We start from the raw sequence: 12,506 nt of genomic DNA on the forward strand, positions 1-12,506 counted from the left end.
ACGACAACATCTTTGTCCTGTGTCGTCAGCCACCGTAGCTTCTCTATGTGCTTCCAAAGGGAAGGGTGAGAGCATTGGGTGGTTGCAATTCACAACCTCACCATTAGATGTTGCTAAAGTTACACCATACACTAATTTCAAATCAAATTGAGACAGAAATCAGACGAAGGCATCATGGCACACAATACTTTACTGGAATGTTAGAGAAACAGCATGTGCAAAATTAACAATGTAACTCGCTTCAACAGCTACTGTACTGTACCGTAACACTGTGTAACAATAAACAAATAAAAACAACTCAAGTTTTCTCTTTTATACTGACATTGTAACAGTCAACATGTGTACTTTTTTTCTCCCACAAGCAACAAATATAAGACGATAATTATTCGTGCATATTAAGATGCTGCTACTTTTTCACAGACTAAATTATATCTCCTCTGCAACATTCCCAGATGTTTTTGTGGAGTGACATCTTTAGATTATTCCATTAGGTCAGAAGCCAATGTCAAGTTGTATCTTGTGCTCAAAAACAGCAATGACAAGCATGATGCCAAAGCCCAGGAGTATTCCAGCATTCTGCAGGAGGAAGAATCCATAGTGACTGAAGCCTGCTTCACTTGCATCGTTGTGTAACATCTCAGGTACCTACAAAGCACAGACACACACACAAAAGAGAGGAAAAACAGCTTAAGAGATCAAAGTTTTAGTTAGATTAACACAAATCACAAAATATAGGCTGGAAATAACCATGTTTTTATCCACACTGAAAATATTTCCTTTATGACTACAAGTATTTATTTTTTTAAGTATTTAATACATATTCTGAACTGGCTTTTATATTTTCTGGTTCCATTTTAATATTTTGGTCCTTTTTTTAGTATTACCATATAGTTTAAATTTATTTTTATTTCAGTATTAGGGTGCATTTATACAACGTTTTACCAAAAAACTGAAAGGTTTTTCCTCTGCATTTATGTACAGGTGTCAACATAACAAAAGATCCTTGTTCACTTCACACGGATCCACAAATACAACTAAAAACAATGTATTCATGCCAGGCCACTAGATGGTTATGTCACTTTTTAAAGAAACACTTTGCACCTATAGACCATAGACTGTAAAAACAATATGGACGTAGTGTCAGTGACGTCACCCAAAGGATTCCAAAGTGTAGAGACGAGCTCACCGTTGTCATCTTGGGCATTAAACCCAGATTACAGACAATGGGCAAAGAGGCGGGACATGGGCGACTAACTTACAGCGGATAAATGGCTATCCCCGTCACTCAAAGTGGCCATGCCCTAAATTATGCAGAACTTTTATGTAATAAGCAGGCACATGATGTCACCGTTTTCACAAATTAGCATTTTTGTAACTTATACAAAGGCAAAGGTATCATTTTTCAAAAACTTGCCCTTTGAAACCAGTTTTCAAAAGTTTGCATTTTCAGACACCCAAAACACTGATGTGATGTAAATGAATAGCTAAAATACTAAAAAGTGTTCTGTTTTTAGTTGAAAATCACAAAGCATCAACATACAATTTTAATTAATCAACAATCATTTACGGTTTAATCTTTCAAGGCACATTAACCAATAATGTTATTTCAATTATCAAAAATGTTTTTGTTTTGTTTTTTTGTTAATGATAAGCTTGCTGAGAATGTAGTATTTCTAGTAGACAATCTTTTAAATCTGTACACCTCACTCTCTTTGTGTTACTCACCATGTCCACGAGAGCAACATACATGAATAACCCAGCTGTGAGAGCAAAGATCCACATGGCAACATTCTCTGCATAATGTCCGATCAGAATGCCTGTGATCATGCCCAGATATCCCATTAGGGCCGACAGCAGATTGTATAGGATGGCCTGTCGTACTGACATTCCCGCCTTCAGCAAGATGGCAAAATCTCCTGCATAAGAGAGGAAGATAACGCATGTAAGTGAGAACAGAAAAAAAAACATTTTATAGTAATGCAATAGACACATTTCTAATGTCAAAAACTGCCACCATGATGACAGAAACAATGTCTTACCCAGCTCATGAGGAAGCTCGTGGCAGAACACAGCAACTGAGGTACTAAGACCACTGGACAATCCTTCAGTGAATGCCGCACCTGAAATACAAAATGTAACTGTAAGTCTATAAATGCTGTTTTTTCTAAAGCACAAAGTCATGCTAAAATACTTTATTACATTTTTAAAAGTACACTACTTGTTATATGCAGTAATATACATTCAAATGTATAAAAAAACAATGTATATGCAATTACCAAACCCTTAGAGGACAAATAAAAAAATAATATCTAAAATAGTGTAAATAAAAAAAATTATATTAATAACTGCATAAGTAGATTATAAAGGCCTGTTTGCTGGGTGATTTGCTAAATCTATACAAAAACGGATGGCTTTTTCACAATGGCTGACAAAGCCATTTCTTTCACACGCAAAAAATAAATAAAAATGTATCCCAAGCCTATATAATAGAGACTGTAGTATGCATAAACTTTTGGACACTTATTGCAAGTCCAAAGTTTCATTTGTTCTGCTTGCGTTCATGGTTTTCTATCTGAATGCACACCGACTCACTCATTTTAAAAAAGTTTTCTGTAATGTGAAGGTTTAGAGGTAGGGTTAGTGTAAGGAGACAGAGCACACAGTTTGTAAAGTTTAAAAACCATTATCTATAGAGAGTCCCCATAAAGATAGTGAACCAGACATGCGTGTAAAATTTACCTATGGCAAGTCCGTCACTGAAGTTGTGAAGTCCGTCTCCCATGATGACCATCCAGGCGAGTGTGGCCACTCCGGCCTGCTGGAAGTGCTGTAGCGAGTAGGAGTGCGTGTGTCTGTGTGTGTGCGTGTGTGGGTGGTGGTTCTGGGAGTGGTGGTGATGCAGTATGTGGTGGTAGTCATGGTGATGATGATGCTGCTCATCTGACTGGCCAACGGTGTCATGGAAGTGGGAGTGGCATTTGTTCTCACAGTCCACGTCGGAGTAGCGCTCAGCCCCCAACATCACCTCTTCTTCCTCTGCCACCACATGCCCACATGCGCTTCCACCATTCGTTTCAACAGCTGATGTTATAAAAATATGCAAGAGTTTAATTTTGACCTCAAACATTAACAAGCATCAAATAAGTTGCATATAGTTACCATCAAGTGGTTTGACGTCATTTTCTTGTAATGACGGCAGTTTCTCAGATTCCAAAACTTCTGTGGTGAGATCAATCTTCTTCTGCACCTACAAACAGAGATAATACTTTGAACCACAGAAATTCAAGTAACACCTCCAAGCAACATCCATGTTGTTGTTATGTTACAATGATCAGGGAATTAATACTATGATTTACAGGACGGCTAACATGAAACATGAGATCTTAGCTATGCGTTTTGTGTGTTTGTACATTTCGCTGACCTTCTGTTTTTTGTCTTTGTACATTTTGCCGAGAGTTAGGAAGTGTTCGATGAGGAACATGATGTAGACTCCACTCAGAGCTGTGAGCCCCGTCCACACAGGCCGAAGGGAATCCTCTTCCTCCTCTTCACCGTGGTGATGGTGCTCTGAGTGGCCATGCTGGTTATGACCCAGAGACTGACAGACGACAATCAGAAGTCAATGAGAAATCTCACAAAATATAGAAAAAATGTATATACACAACCATTCAAAAGTGTGGGGTCTAAGATTTTCTTCTCTTTTTTTTAAAGAAATTAATACTTTTCAGGAAGTATACATTAAAATGATTAAGAGAGACAATAAGAAATTTTAAATATTACAAAGATTTCTAATTCAAATAAATGCTGTTCTTTCTATTTATCTAAGAAAGCTTTTTTTTCAAGGCATCACTTATAAGACATATTTATTGAGCACTAAATAAGCCTATTACAATGATTTCTGAAGGATCATGTGATACTGAACACTGGAGTAGTGATGATAAATACAGATTTGCATCACAGGAATAAATTGCATTTAAAATATATTAACATAGAAAACTGCTATTTTAAAGTGTAATAATATTTCACAATATTACTGTTATTACTTTATTTTGATCAAATCAATGCTTATAGTGCAGTGAGCATTAGACTTCTTTTAAAGTAATAAAAAATCTTGCAGACCCCAAACTTTTGAATGGTAGTGGATGTGCATTTGTATGTAAGCACAGGGGCCCGTTCTTCGTACCTCGCTTAATACATCTGAGATGATGTGACAGATCCCAGATTTTTTGATCGTGACAACTGATCTCTGGCTAATTTGGTTCCTCAAAACAATTTGCGGATTGGATTAAAATATCTGGATTAAGTTATCTAAGATTACTGCACTCTTATGTTCCCTGAAGAGGGCAGATGCATCAATACTCGAAACCACGATCAGCAATGCAGGGATTGGCTGGCATCAAGGCAACTTAATGACATCATATAATTAAAAAAGCCACCTGGCAAAAAACTTGACAAAGGAAAAAAAAAGAAGAAAAAAAAACATTTCTGGACCTTTATAAGGAAACAGCCAAACGACCAAACCAACATAAAAGTTGATGAACATGATTACTTATATTCACGATTTTATAGTATTTGCACACCCTTTACATTTTTATTTCACATATTGGTCGTTATCTGCATCTCCTGCATCAAACTAACTTATAAACTTTATAAATACAACTATAAAGTAATTATTCCATCACAAATAAATCTCTCAATCAAGTGACTGTGCCTAAAGTATTATACGCACCTTTTAAACAACATTATAATCTTATTTTCAAATAAACTTTTATATATTACCATTATTTAAAATTATTATTGCCCCTGGTTCAGTAACAAATTCTTGTAATAAAGTAGCAGTGGCTGGGACAGATTTTAAGTATCACCTCAAGATTCAATCTAATCCAACATGAAATAAGGCTGCTCCCGAGTAGGTTTAAGCCTATGGACATGTTGCTATGACATCAAGTCCAAGATGAGCATCGAAGAACCAAATATTCTGAGACTAATCCAAATCCTCAATCAAATCCAGCTAACTGAGTTAGCAATGTATGAAGAACGGACCTCTGGTAATAATTATATCATAACAGTATAAAGTAAAACCACAGATTTAAAAAAGGTAAAAACAACAACAACAAAAAGGACATAAAAACAACAGTCCTAATTCAAATGCCAGTTAGTGTCTTACATGTGGTATGAGGTGAAGGAAAGCGTCTCCGCTGAGAGTGCCCACTGCAAGGGCCACCAGGAAGCTCAGCAGGAAGTTGAAGCAAACTCTGTTCATGAGTGGAATCAAAACCACACCGACTAACGCCAGTAAACTGATCAAAGTAATGGAGAGAAACCCTCCTGCCCATGCTGTAACACACACACACACACACTTAGATTAGAAATTCAAATTATCCCCCAAAAAAACGCAAAATGCCCATTATTTTCATGTTAGGTTTCAGCGGTATCAACACATAGGATATTTAATTGCACATGAAAATTTAATCTGATCCGCCATCTAAATGTCACTTAAAGTTCACCTTTATAAACTAATTATAAATAATTTCATGACAGCAATCTTTAGCAAATCTTATAATGATTTATAATGTTGTGATGCTCCAATTCTAGCCTGGATGCCAGCCGAATTTAGCCCCGCCCACAAATGTTTGAGGTCTGGCAGTTCGGTCTGGCCTCAATCCATAGAAGAGTAATTATCCCCGAACAGAATTATCCTCCGGAAAAAAAAGTTGTTTAGGGTGTCAAATGTGTGTTATTTTGGGAAGGTTGCATGCAAAAATTTACACTCATGGGTCTATATATCACATAATAGTCGCTTATATCAACCCGCGGACATAGAAAACAACCCACAGGGAAAAAACGCGGACTTGGCAACACAGTGCAGTTGAACTATGTTGCCATTTGAAGATGCGTCAACCACGTCAGGCTACTCCAATTCATTTGTAGTATTTGATTAGCCTGACGTAGTCATACTCAATTCTAGTCAGAATATGAGTCTGAAACTGCTCCATTGGGCTGTGATTATGGGGCGTTTTAACCGAACCAGGAAAGACCTCGATTGGATAGACCTACAACCAATCAGAGCAACGAAGCGACGCCTTATGTTAGTTGTCAAATGTCAACAGAGCTCAACTGCACTGTGTTGCCAAGTCCGCGTTTTTTCCGCAGGTTGTTTTCTATGTCCGCGGTTTCAAGCGACTATTATGTGATATATAGATGCATCAATGCGAATTTGAGCAGGCCATCTTGCCAAAATAACACATTTTACACCCCAAATGTGGGGCTGATTTCAGCTGGCACCCAGGCTAGTATTTAATACTGATTCATTTGACTTTGTGTTTTATTTTTTAATTCATTTAGACAAGTGGTAAACAGAATTTTATTATGGGCCATTTATAGGTTATCAACCGTAAAATTCATTGGACAGAATTTTTATATTGTGCATTCTCAAGTTTATGTATTACAATTAAACCAAAAGCACATGCACAGATATAACAATGATTGTATTAGCTGAACCTACTTATTAATGTGGCTGACTATTACTTACCGATGTAAATTGAAGCATTCCTTGGACCTTTATCGGTGTGATTATGCGGATGATGGTGATGATGGTGGTGGTGGTGGTGGTTGTGGTGATGAGAATGATCTGGGGGGAAAAATGTGAATTGTTATACCGATTCTGTGAATCAAAAAGACAACCATGTAAATTACAGGCACAAATGCTCACCTGGATGGTTATCTTTGTGCAGGATACAAGACCTGGAATCAATCTGCATGAGAAGGGCAGGACACAGGTAACTGAAGTCCTTGACAGACAGACCCATTTCCTTTGTCATACCATGTGACCGCAGGATTGTGGAGGCATTTTGACACTGAAAGAAAAAAAGCAGGACTTATGTGACTGGGATGTGTCAGGGATTTTCAAGGAAGCACTAGGGTTTAGAGAGAAAAACAGTGTAACAAATGTAAAAAATAAATACATAAATAAGGTTAAATAAATATGTATAATAAATACAATTTAAATTACATAAATTAGATTAAAATATATAATAAAACTTAACCATGTAACTTGTGTACCTCTTCACCGGTATGGCTGTGTCCATGCTCATCATGCACATGGGTGGGTGTGTCCTCAAGCTGGTGGGTGTGGTTAGACTGTGTTACATTGGGCTGGGCGTGGTTATATGAGTCGTGGTCCTGCGTTAAATCATAGTCAGCGCTGCGATTGGTCCTCCGTGATTTTGTGACGTAGGACGGCGTAGTCAAAGGTGTGGTCAGTTCCTGATTCATCTTCACGTAGAGATTGTGGTGGGCATCCGACTGGCTTTTCTTCCCAGTGGCAGGATCAGACTGCACTTTTGGGATGGGGTCACTCTTTTCAACATTATGATCAATACCCACCTTCTTGCTGGTGACAGGATGTGTGTGTGTGGTGAGCTTGTCCACATGAGTGTGCTCGTGAGCATGCGAGTGTGTATGATTATGTTCATTTCCACGGTGATGCACCATCACTTTGCGGATGCGGTCTAGCCCCACCCCCTTTAGTAGGTTGTACAGGCCTTCTAAAGAGATACTCCCATTCTGGCCGTACTTGTCAAACAGAGCATGTAGGTGGAGCTGCTGTGCCTGTTCTGCTACTCGACCATCAGTCTCAATGGGCATAGATGTGCAGTCTGAACCTGCCCCCACTGAACATGCCCACAACAATGTCAGTGACAACACTTGAAAGAGGCGTGGCCACCTGTCAATCATGCTGGCATCCTAAAACAGAGGGGGAAAAAATCTGGTTACTGTCACCCCAATGTCAAGATTACAATTCTGAAACCGAGAATAAAAGCTAAACAAATCTATTTGGTCCCCCATTTTACTTACAATATATGAAAATGGAAAGATTAATTTTAATGACCAAAAAACAAGTAGTTAACAATGAAAAAATTATTCATTTTTAAATTGCAATTAATTCAAAACTAATTCAACAGATTGCCAAAATAATGGATCTCACTCCAGCAAACAAACAGGTCAATAACTTTTGACCTAAATTGTATTATAAATTTACAACTGATATCACATATATGCAAAACACACACTTTGGGCATGTTAAACATGTAAAGGTGAATTTTACTTGGATATATTTTAACCTAATTACATATTTATTCAAATTAAAGACGGCTGTAAATGAAAAGTTGCAGGAGACCCTTACATGGATATAGTTGGTCACCCAAAAATGAAAACTGATGTTTATCTGCTTACCCTCAGGGCATCCACAATGTAGGTGTGTTTGTTTCTTCAGTAGAACACAAATGTAGATTTTTAACTCCAACCGTTGCTCATATAATGCATGTCAATGGGGTGTATTTCTATGAGTCACTATGAGAGTAAAAAAAACAAAAACAAATCCATATTAAGCCTTGTGATACACACACATTTACATTGATCCCTCATTCGACTGATCTACGCAGGCACTAATGAGGAATCTATATATACACATCTATGATTGTGCAGGGTTTTTGTCCTTACTCGACGGAAGTAATGGCGTTTGGAATACTAGATGAGTAATCTGATATGAAGTTTAAAGGGTTTACTTCAGCGATTAGCATATGGCTTTGTATCAGTAGAAACCCTGGAGAATATTCAAATTATTGTGCTTTCCCCTCTCATATCTCCCTGAGACGAGAGATTTATGCATTTTATTTCTGGAAAAATTCCTCCTATGATGCAAAATGACGATTTTTGCATCATAGGAGGAATGTTTGCCCAGAGGCTAAAGACTACAGCCAGCAGAGGGAGCCATTTCCGCATGTTTTGAATCCGGCATTGGGGATGGAGATCACACTCAGAGCTCAGCTCAGCTACAGGCACTCATTTAAACGCAGCTATGGTGAGCAATGTAAGTCTTTTAACTTCTCAAATTCATTTCTATGAAAGTTAAGCTTGCAAAGGCATGAACTGAAACGCGCCAGACTGAACTCGCGTTGTGAATGTATGCCGCGAATGTAGTCGCGATTACCTCAGCTCTCATCACTCCTGCAGTTAGTGCTCAGTGCTGTGAGACTCGCGCGGTGACTCACTCATTATATTGAACACACACGTTCAGTTTTTAATTGTAGTGTCTTCTCTAACTCAGTCACAGTAATGAAGTTGTTGGCGTTGGGAATGGCCTCACAGGGCAGCGAAGCATTCTGGGAATTGTAGTCTTTCATCCCCATGAGACAAAAATACATTTTCTGTCTTTTCTCAGTCTAGAAGACAGCAAATTCAAAAATAATTTCACATTTCTACTGCATTGATGACCCAGTTTAAATACAGATTCATCTTCCCAGCGCTGAAGTACCCCTTTAAAAAAATCCGATCATGCAATGGTTGGAGTTAAACATCGTTTGTGTTCTACTGAAGACACAAACACACCTACATCTTAGATGCCCTGGGGTAAGCAGATAAACAAATTTTTATTTTTGGGTGAACTATCCCTTTAACAATAAGTTCAAAACAAAACAAACAATTATTGATAAATGGCACTCAATAATTTTTCAAGACCTCTGAGGTAGAACAGTCCAAAACCATGTTAAAGGGATAGTTCACCCAAAAATGAAAATTATTAACTTAACCCATTCTCAAGTTGTTCCAAACTTTGAACATTGAATTTCTTTCTTCTGCAAAAAGATGATAATTTTGAAGAATATGGGGAACTAAAAAGTTGATAGATCACCCCATTGACTTCCATTGTATTTTTCCCCTACTACGGAAGTAAATGGGACCCCTCAACTGTTTGGCTACCCATGTTCTTCAAAATATCAGCTTTTGTTCAGCCAAAGAAAGAAATTCATACCGGTTTGGAACAACTTGAGGGTGAGTAAATGAAAACATAATTTTACGTTTTGTGTGAACTATCCTTTTAAGGGAGAATAATACATACATGGTATTTGTGGCTCTAATTTTGTAATGTAAAAAGTAAAGTAATGGTGGGACACCCTATTCATAAAATACGCTATTGCAAACAACTCCATATGCTTCAGGAAAGCGTTCACCTGTAAGACTTTTAAAAAAGTAGCGCACATCGGAATCAGGTGAATTTTGCACTAATGCATTTCCATCACTGACTTTTCTTTATCATCGAAACACGCCGCGCTTCACTAACACACGCACGCACGCACGCACACACACACGCACACATATACACGTTAATAACAGTGCCAATGATTTCGCCAATAACCATGATGATTATTTACTGGATTGCAGAGTCGTTTATATTTTGAGATCAATTACATCAGTATGCAAATCTAACAGATGGAACACTGATGTGGAAGAACGGGCGTCACGCGGCCTAGTTGGTACTTTCCTGCAACGTGCACATATAATTTCTGCAGTCCTGACGGTATTTTGCGTATTTTTACACGCGCAACGGACTGACTATACATTAACACTCTGCACAGCTTACCGAGAGTCCACACGCCCACCACGCTCGAAAGTAAGCGCGTTCTGGACGGCAATTCTGCACACAACACCACAAGCACCTCGACCAGACCGTGTGCAAAAAAACGTCATCGTAAAACCGGAAACAGAGTGAGTATCTTTTGTTTCAGAGGGGAGCGCGCGGCCACATCTCTTCACTTCCCTGCCATTCCCGAGCTAACGGCGACTAAAAAAAAACGGAAGACTTACTGATTCGATGCGACGGTAGAACTCTTTACAGTATACGCATCAAAACGCGAGACGCCCCGTGATCCCGGTGATGGTGCTTTTAGAGAAGTAGACCTTAAGCTGATGTCATTGGTTCAGATGTAGTCACATGACCACGATGTTGTCTGATTCATCCCTAGTCAAACATTCCCATTCCGCAAAAAACTACACTTATGGTAAATATTTGTTCAGGGAGGGCTTAATTTTTACTGGCTTTTTTAATGGTAGGCAAATTATTCTGAAAACCTGACCATGCACATTGTGGCCTATAGCCTAACGGCACATTACAAAAGGGTTAGCTAGCTCACCTGTGTCTATCCAGATGCAGATAAAGGTTGTGTATGTTGTACAAATGGACTCATAATGCGGCTAAGCATAATCCCTGAACACACTCACGCCCAGCAACAAATCTCAAACACACAGACATGATTAACAGATGTTTATTTAGCTATTTATAAAGATATACAGACTAGCCCCAAAATAAATCCTTTTGCAGTTTTAGAGTTTAAAAAAGGGAAGTTTTTTTATAGGACCTCTAAATATACTTTGAGAGATAAATGTTTTTATATCTTTTTTTTTTTATTTTATTAGGCCAGGCCTGTATTTTTGGGCTGTCAATTTTAACGGTCTTGATATAGTCAGTGAAAAGCACCAAACAATATCAAATTTAATTGATCCTTCCCTCACAATTCATAACAATACTTTTTTTAATTTTTTTTTTATCCAGAAAGCTTATTTCATTTTGATAATTGTATCTATTTTTAATTTTGTGGAGAATTTATTTTATTATTTTATGTACCTTTAAATTACTAGATTTTTAACAAATAAATAAAGGTAACATGTTATTTTACGGTATCATTGTTACATGTAGTTAGTTAGGCTACTAGTGATAAACATAAATTATGATTACATTCAATTTACCCTAAACCAAACTCTAATCTTGACCCTATATGTAGTTACTTAAAGGGATAGTTCACCCAAAAATAAAAATTCATGAGTCATCATTTACTCACTTTCAAGTTATTCCAGACCAACCCTGTATGCGTTTCTTTGTTCTGCTGTACACAAATTTAGATATTTGGAAGAATTTTTGTAACAAGCAGATTTCGGCACCCAGTAGCTATATGCTTGGTTACAAACATTTTTCCATATATCTCCCGTATAACAGTGTAAGGGGAACCTAATTAAATTATAATTTAAGCACATTCTTAATTTTTTTCTACTCGAATTCTTATATGCATAAGTTAATGCCTTTTCATTCAGCTCAAAATATCTTACATTGGGTGTCTTTGCCGATCTCTTGTAAAAAATAGTGATAAATATAACATGATATTTCATGACTCTTGCCACCAGATGGCCTTATAGTTTTATATAGAGCAGATGAGCTGTTTCGCTGGGTCCTAAAGTCAGATCATTCAATTTGCATTCAGATGCATGTTGACATTATAAAATATTTTTTTGGTAAAATTTTAGCATTTTTAGTTTAAATGTTGAGCATTTTTAGGTTTTTCTATGTATACTGAAGCATTTCATTCATTCCTAAGGGACCAGCGACGGAACGATTTGTTACTTTTTTCACAAAACTCTTTGAATCCAGTCAATTTTTTAATGTATTCATGGTTCAAGTGCATCAAAAGCCCTAGGGTATTGGACCACTCCAATAAACACTCAATTTTCAATAATAATAAGTTTACATTATTGGCGTTTAGAGAAAATATAACATACACACTGTTACCTGGTTGCCTTTAAATTTTGAGTTCATTGAAATTAAATTTTTGATTTAATACAATGAATATTTTTTGAGATACGACAACCTTTATAAAAATATTATTAAAAGATTTTGT

At 37.3% G+C, this 12,506-nt stretch overlaps 1 protein-coding gene across 4 annotated transcripts; it reads right to left on the minus strand.

Moving 5' to 3' along the window:
- Positions 1-172: 172 nt before the first annotated feature.
- On the minus strand, positions 173-10,762 carry slc39a6 (solute carrier family 39 member 6). Of its 4 annotated transcripts, none has more exons than XM_067452508.1 (12): positions 10,645-10,751; positions 8,236-8,352; positions 7,063-7,746; positions 6,713-6,857; positions 6,533-6,631; positions 5,168-5,337; positions 3,422-3,598; positions 3,160-3,247; positions 2,740-3,081; positions 2,040-2,120; positions 1,726-1,916; positions 173-645 (listed from the first exon to the last, which is right to left on the minus strand). In XM_067452508.1, exons 3-12 carry the CDS (start codon positions 7,735-7,737, stop codon positions 493-495), a joined length of 2,121 nt encoding a protein of 706 aa, XP_067308609.1. In that variant the 5' UTR covers positions 7,738-7,746; positions 8,236-8,352; positions 10,645-10,751; the 3' UTR covers positions 173-492. The 4 variants fall into 4 exon arrangements, with proteins under 4 accessions (XP_067308609.1, XP_067308611.1, XP_067308612.1 ...); XM_067452510.1 differs by lacking the exon at positions 10,645-10,751 and adding an exon at positions 10,421-10,440; XM_067452511.1 differs by lacking the exon at positions 8,236-8,352 and having other exon boundaries at positions 10,645-10,762.
- Positions 10,763-12,506: the final 1,744 nt, after the last annotated feature.

The sequence above is a fragment of the Pseudorasbora parva genome, chromosome 9 (assembly GCF_024679245.1).
Source record: "Pseudorasbora parva isolate DD20220531a chromosome 9, ASM2467924v1, whole genome shotgun sequence".
Classification (NCBI taxonomy): domain Eukaryota; kingdom Metazoa; phylum Chordata; class Actinopteri; order Cypriniformes; family Gobionidae; genus Pseudorasbora; species Pseudorasbora parva.

Excerpts from the sequence above, each read along its gene's own strand:
- slc39a6 (XM_067452511.1), bottom strand. The coding sequence starts at position 7,737 with ATGATTGACAGGTGGCCACGCCTCTTTCAAGTGTTGTCACTGACATTG. Across the intron at positions 5,338-6,532 it reads GAATGCTTCAATTTACATCG|CATGGGCAGGAGGGTTTCTC; the intron begins GTAAGTAATAGT and ends TGTGTGTTACAG. Across the intron at positions 646-1,725 it reads ATGTTGCTCTCGTGGACATG|GTACCTGAGATGTTACACAA; the intron begins GTGAGTAACACA and ends TGTGCTTTGTAG.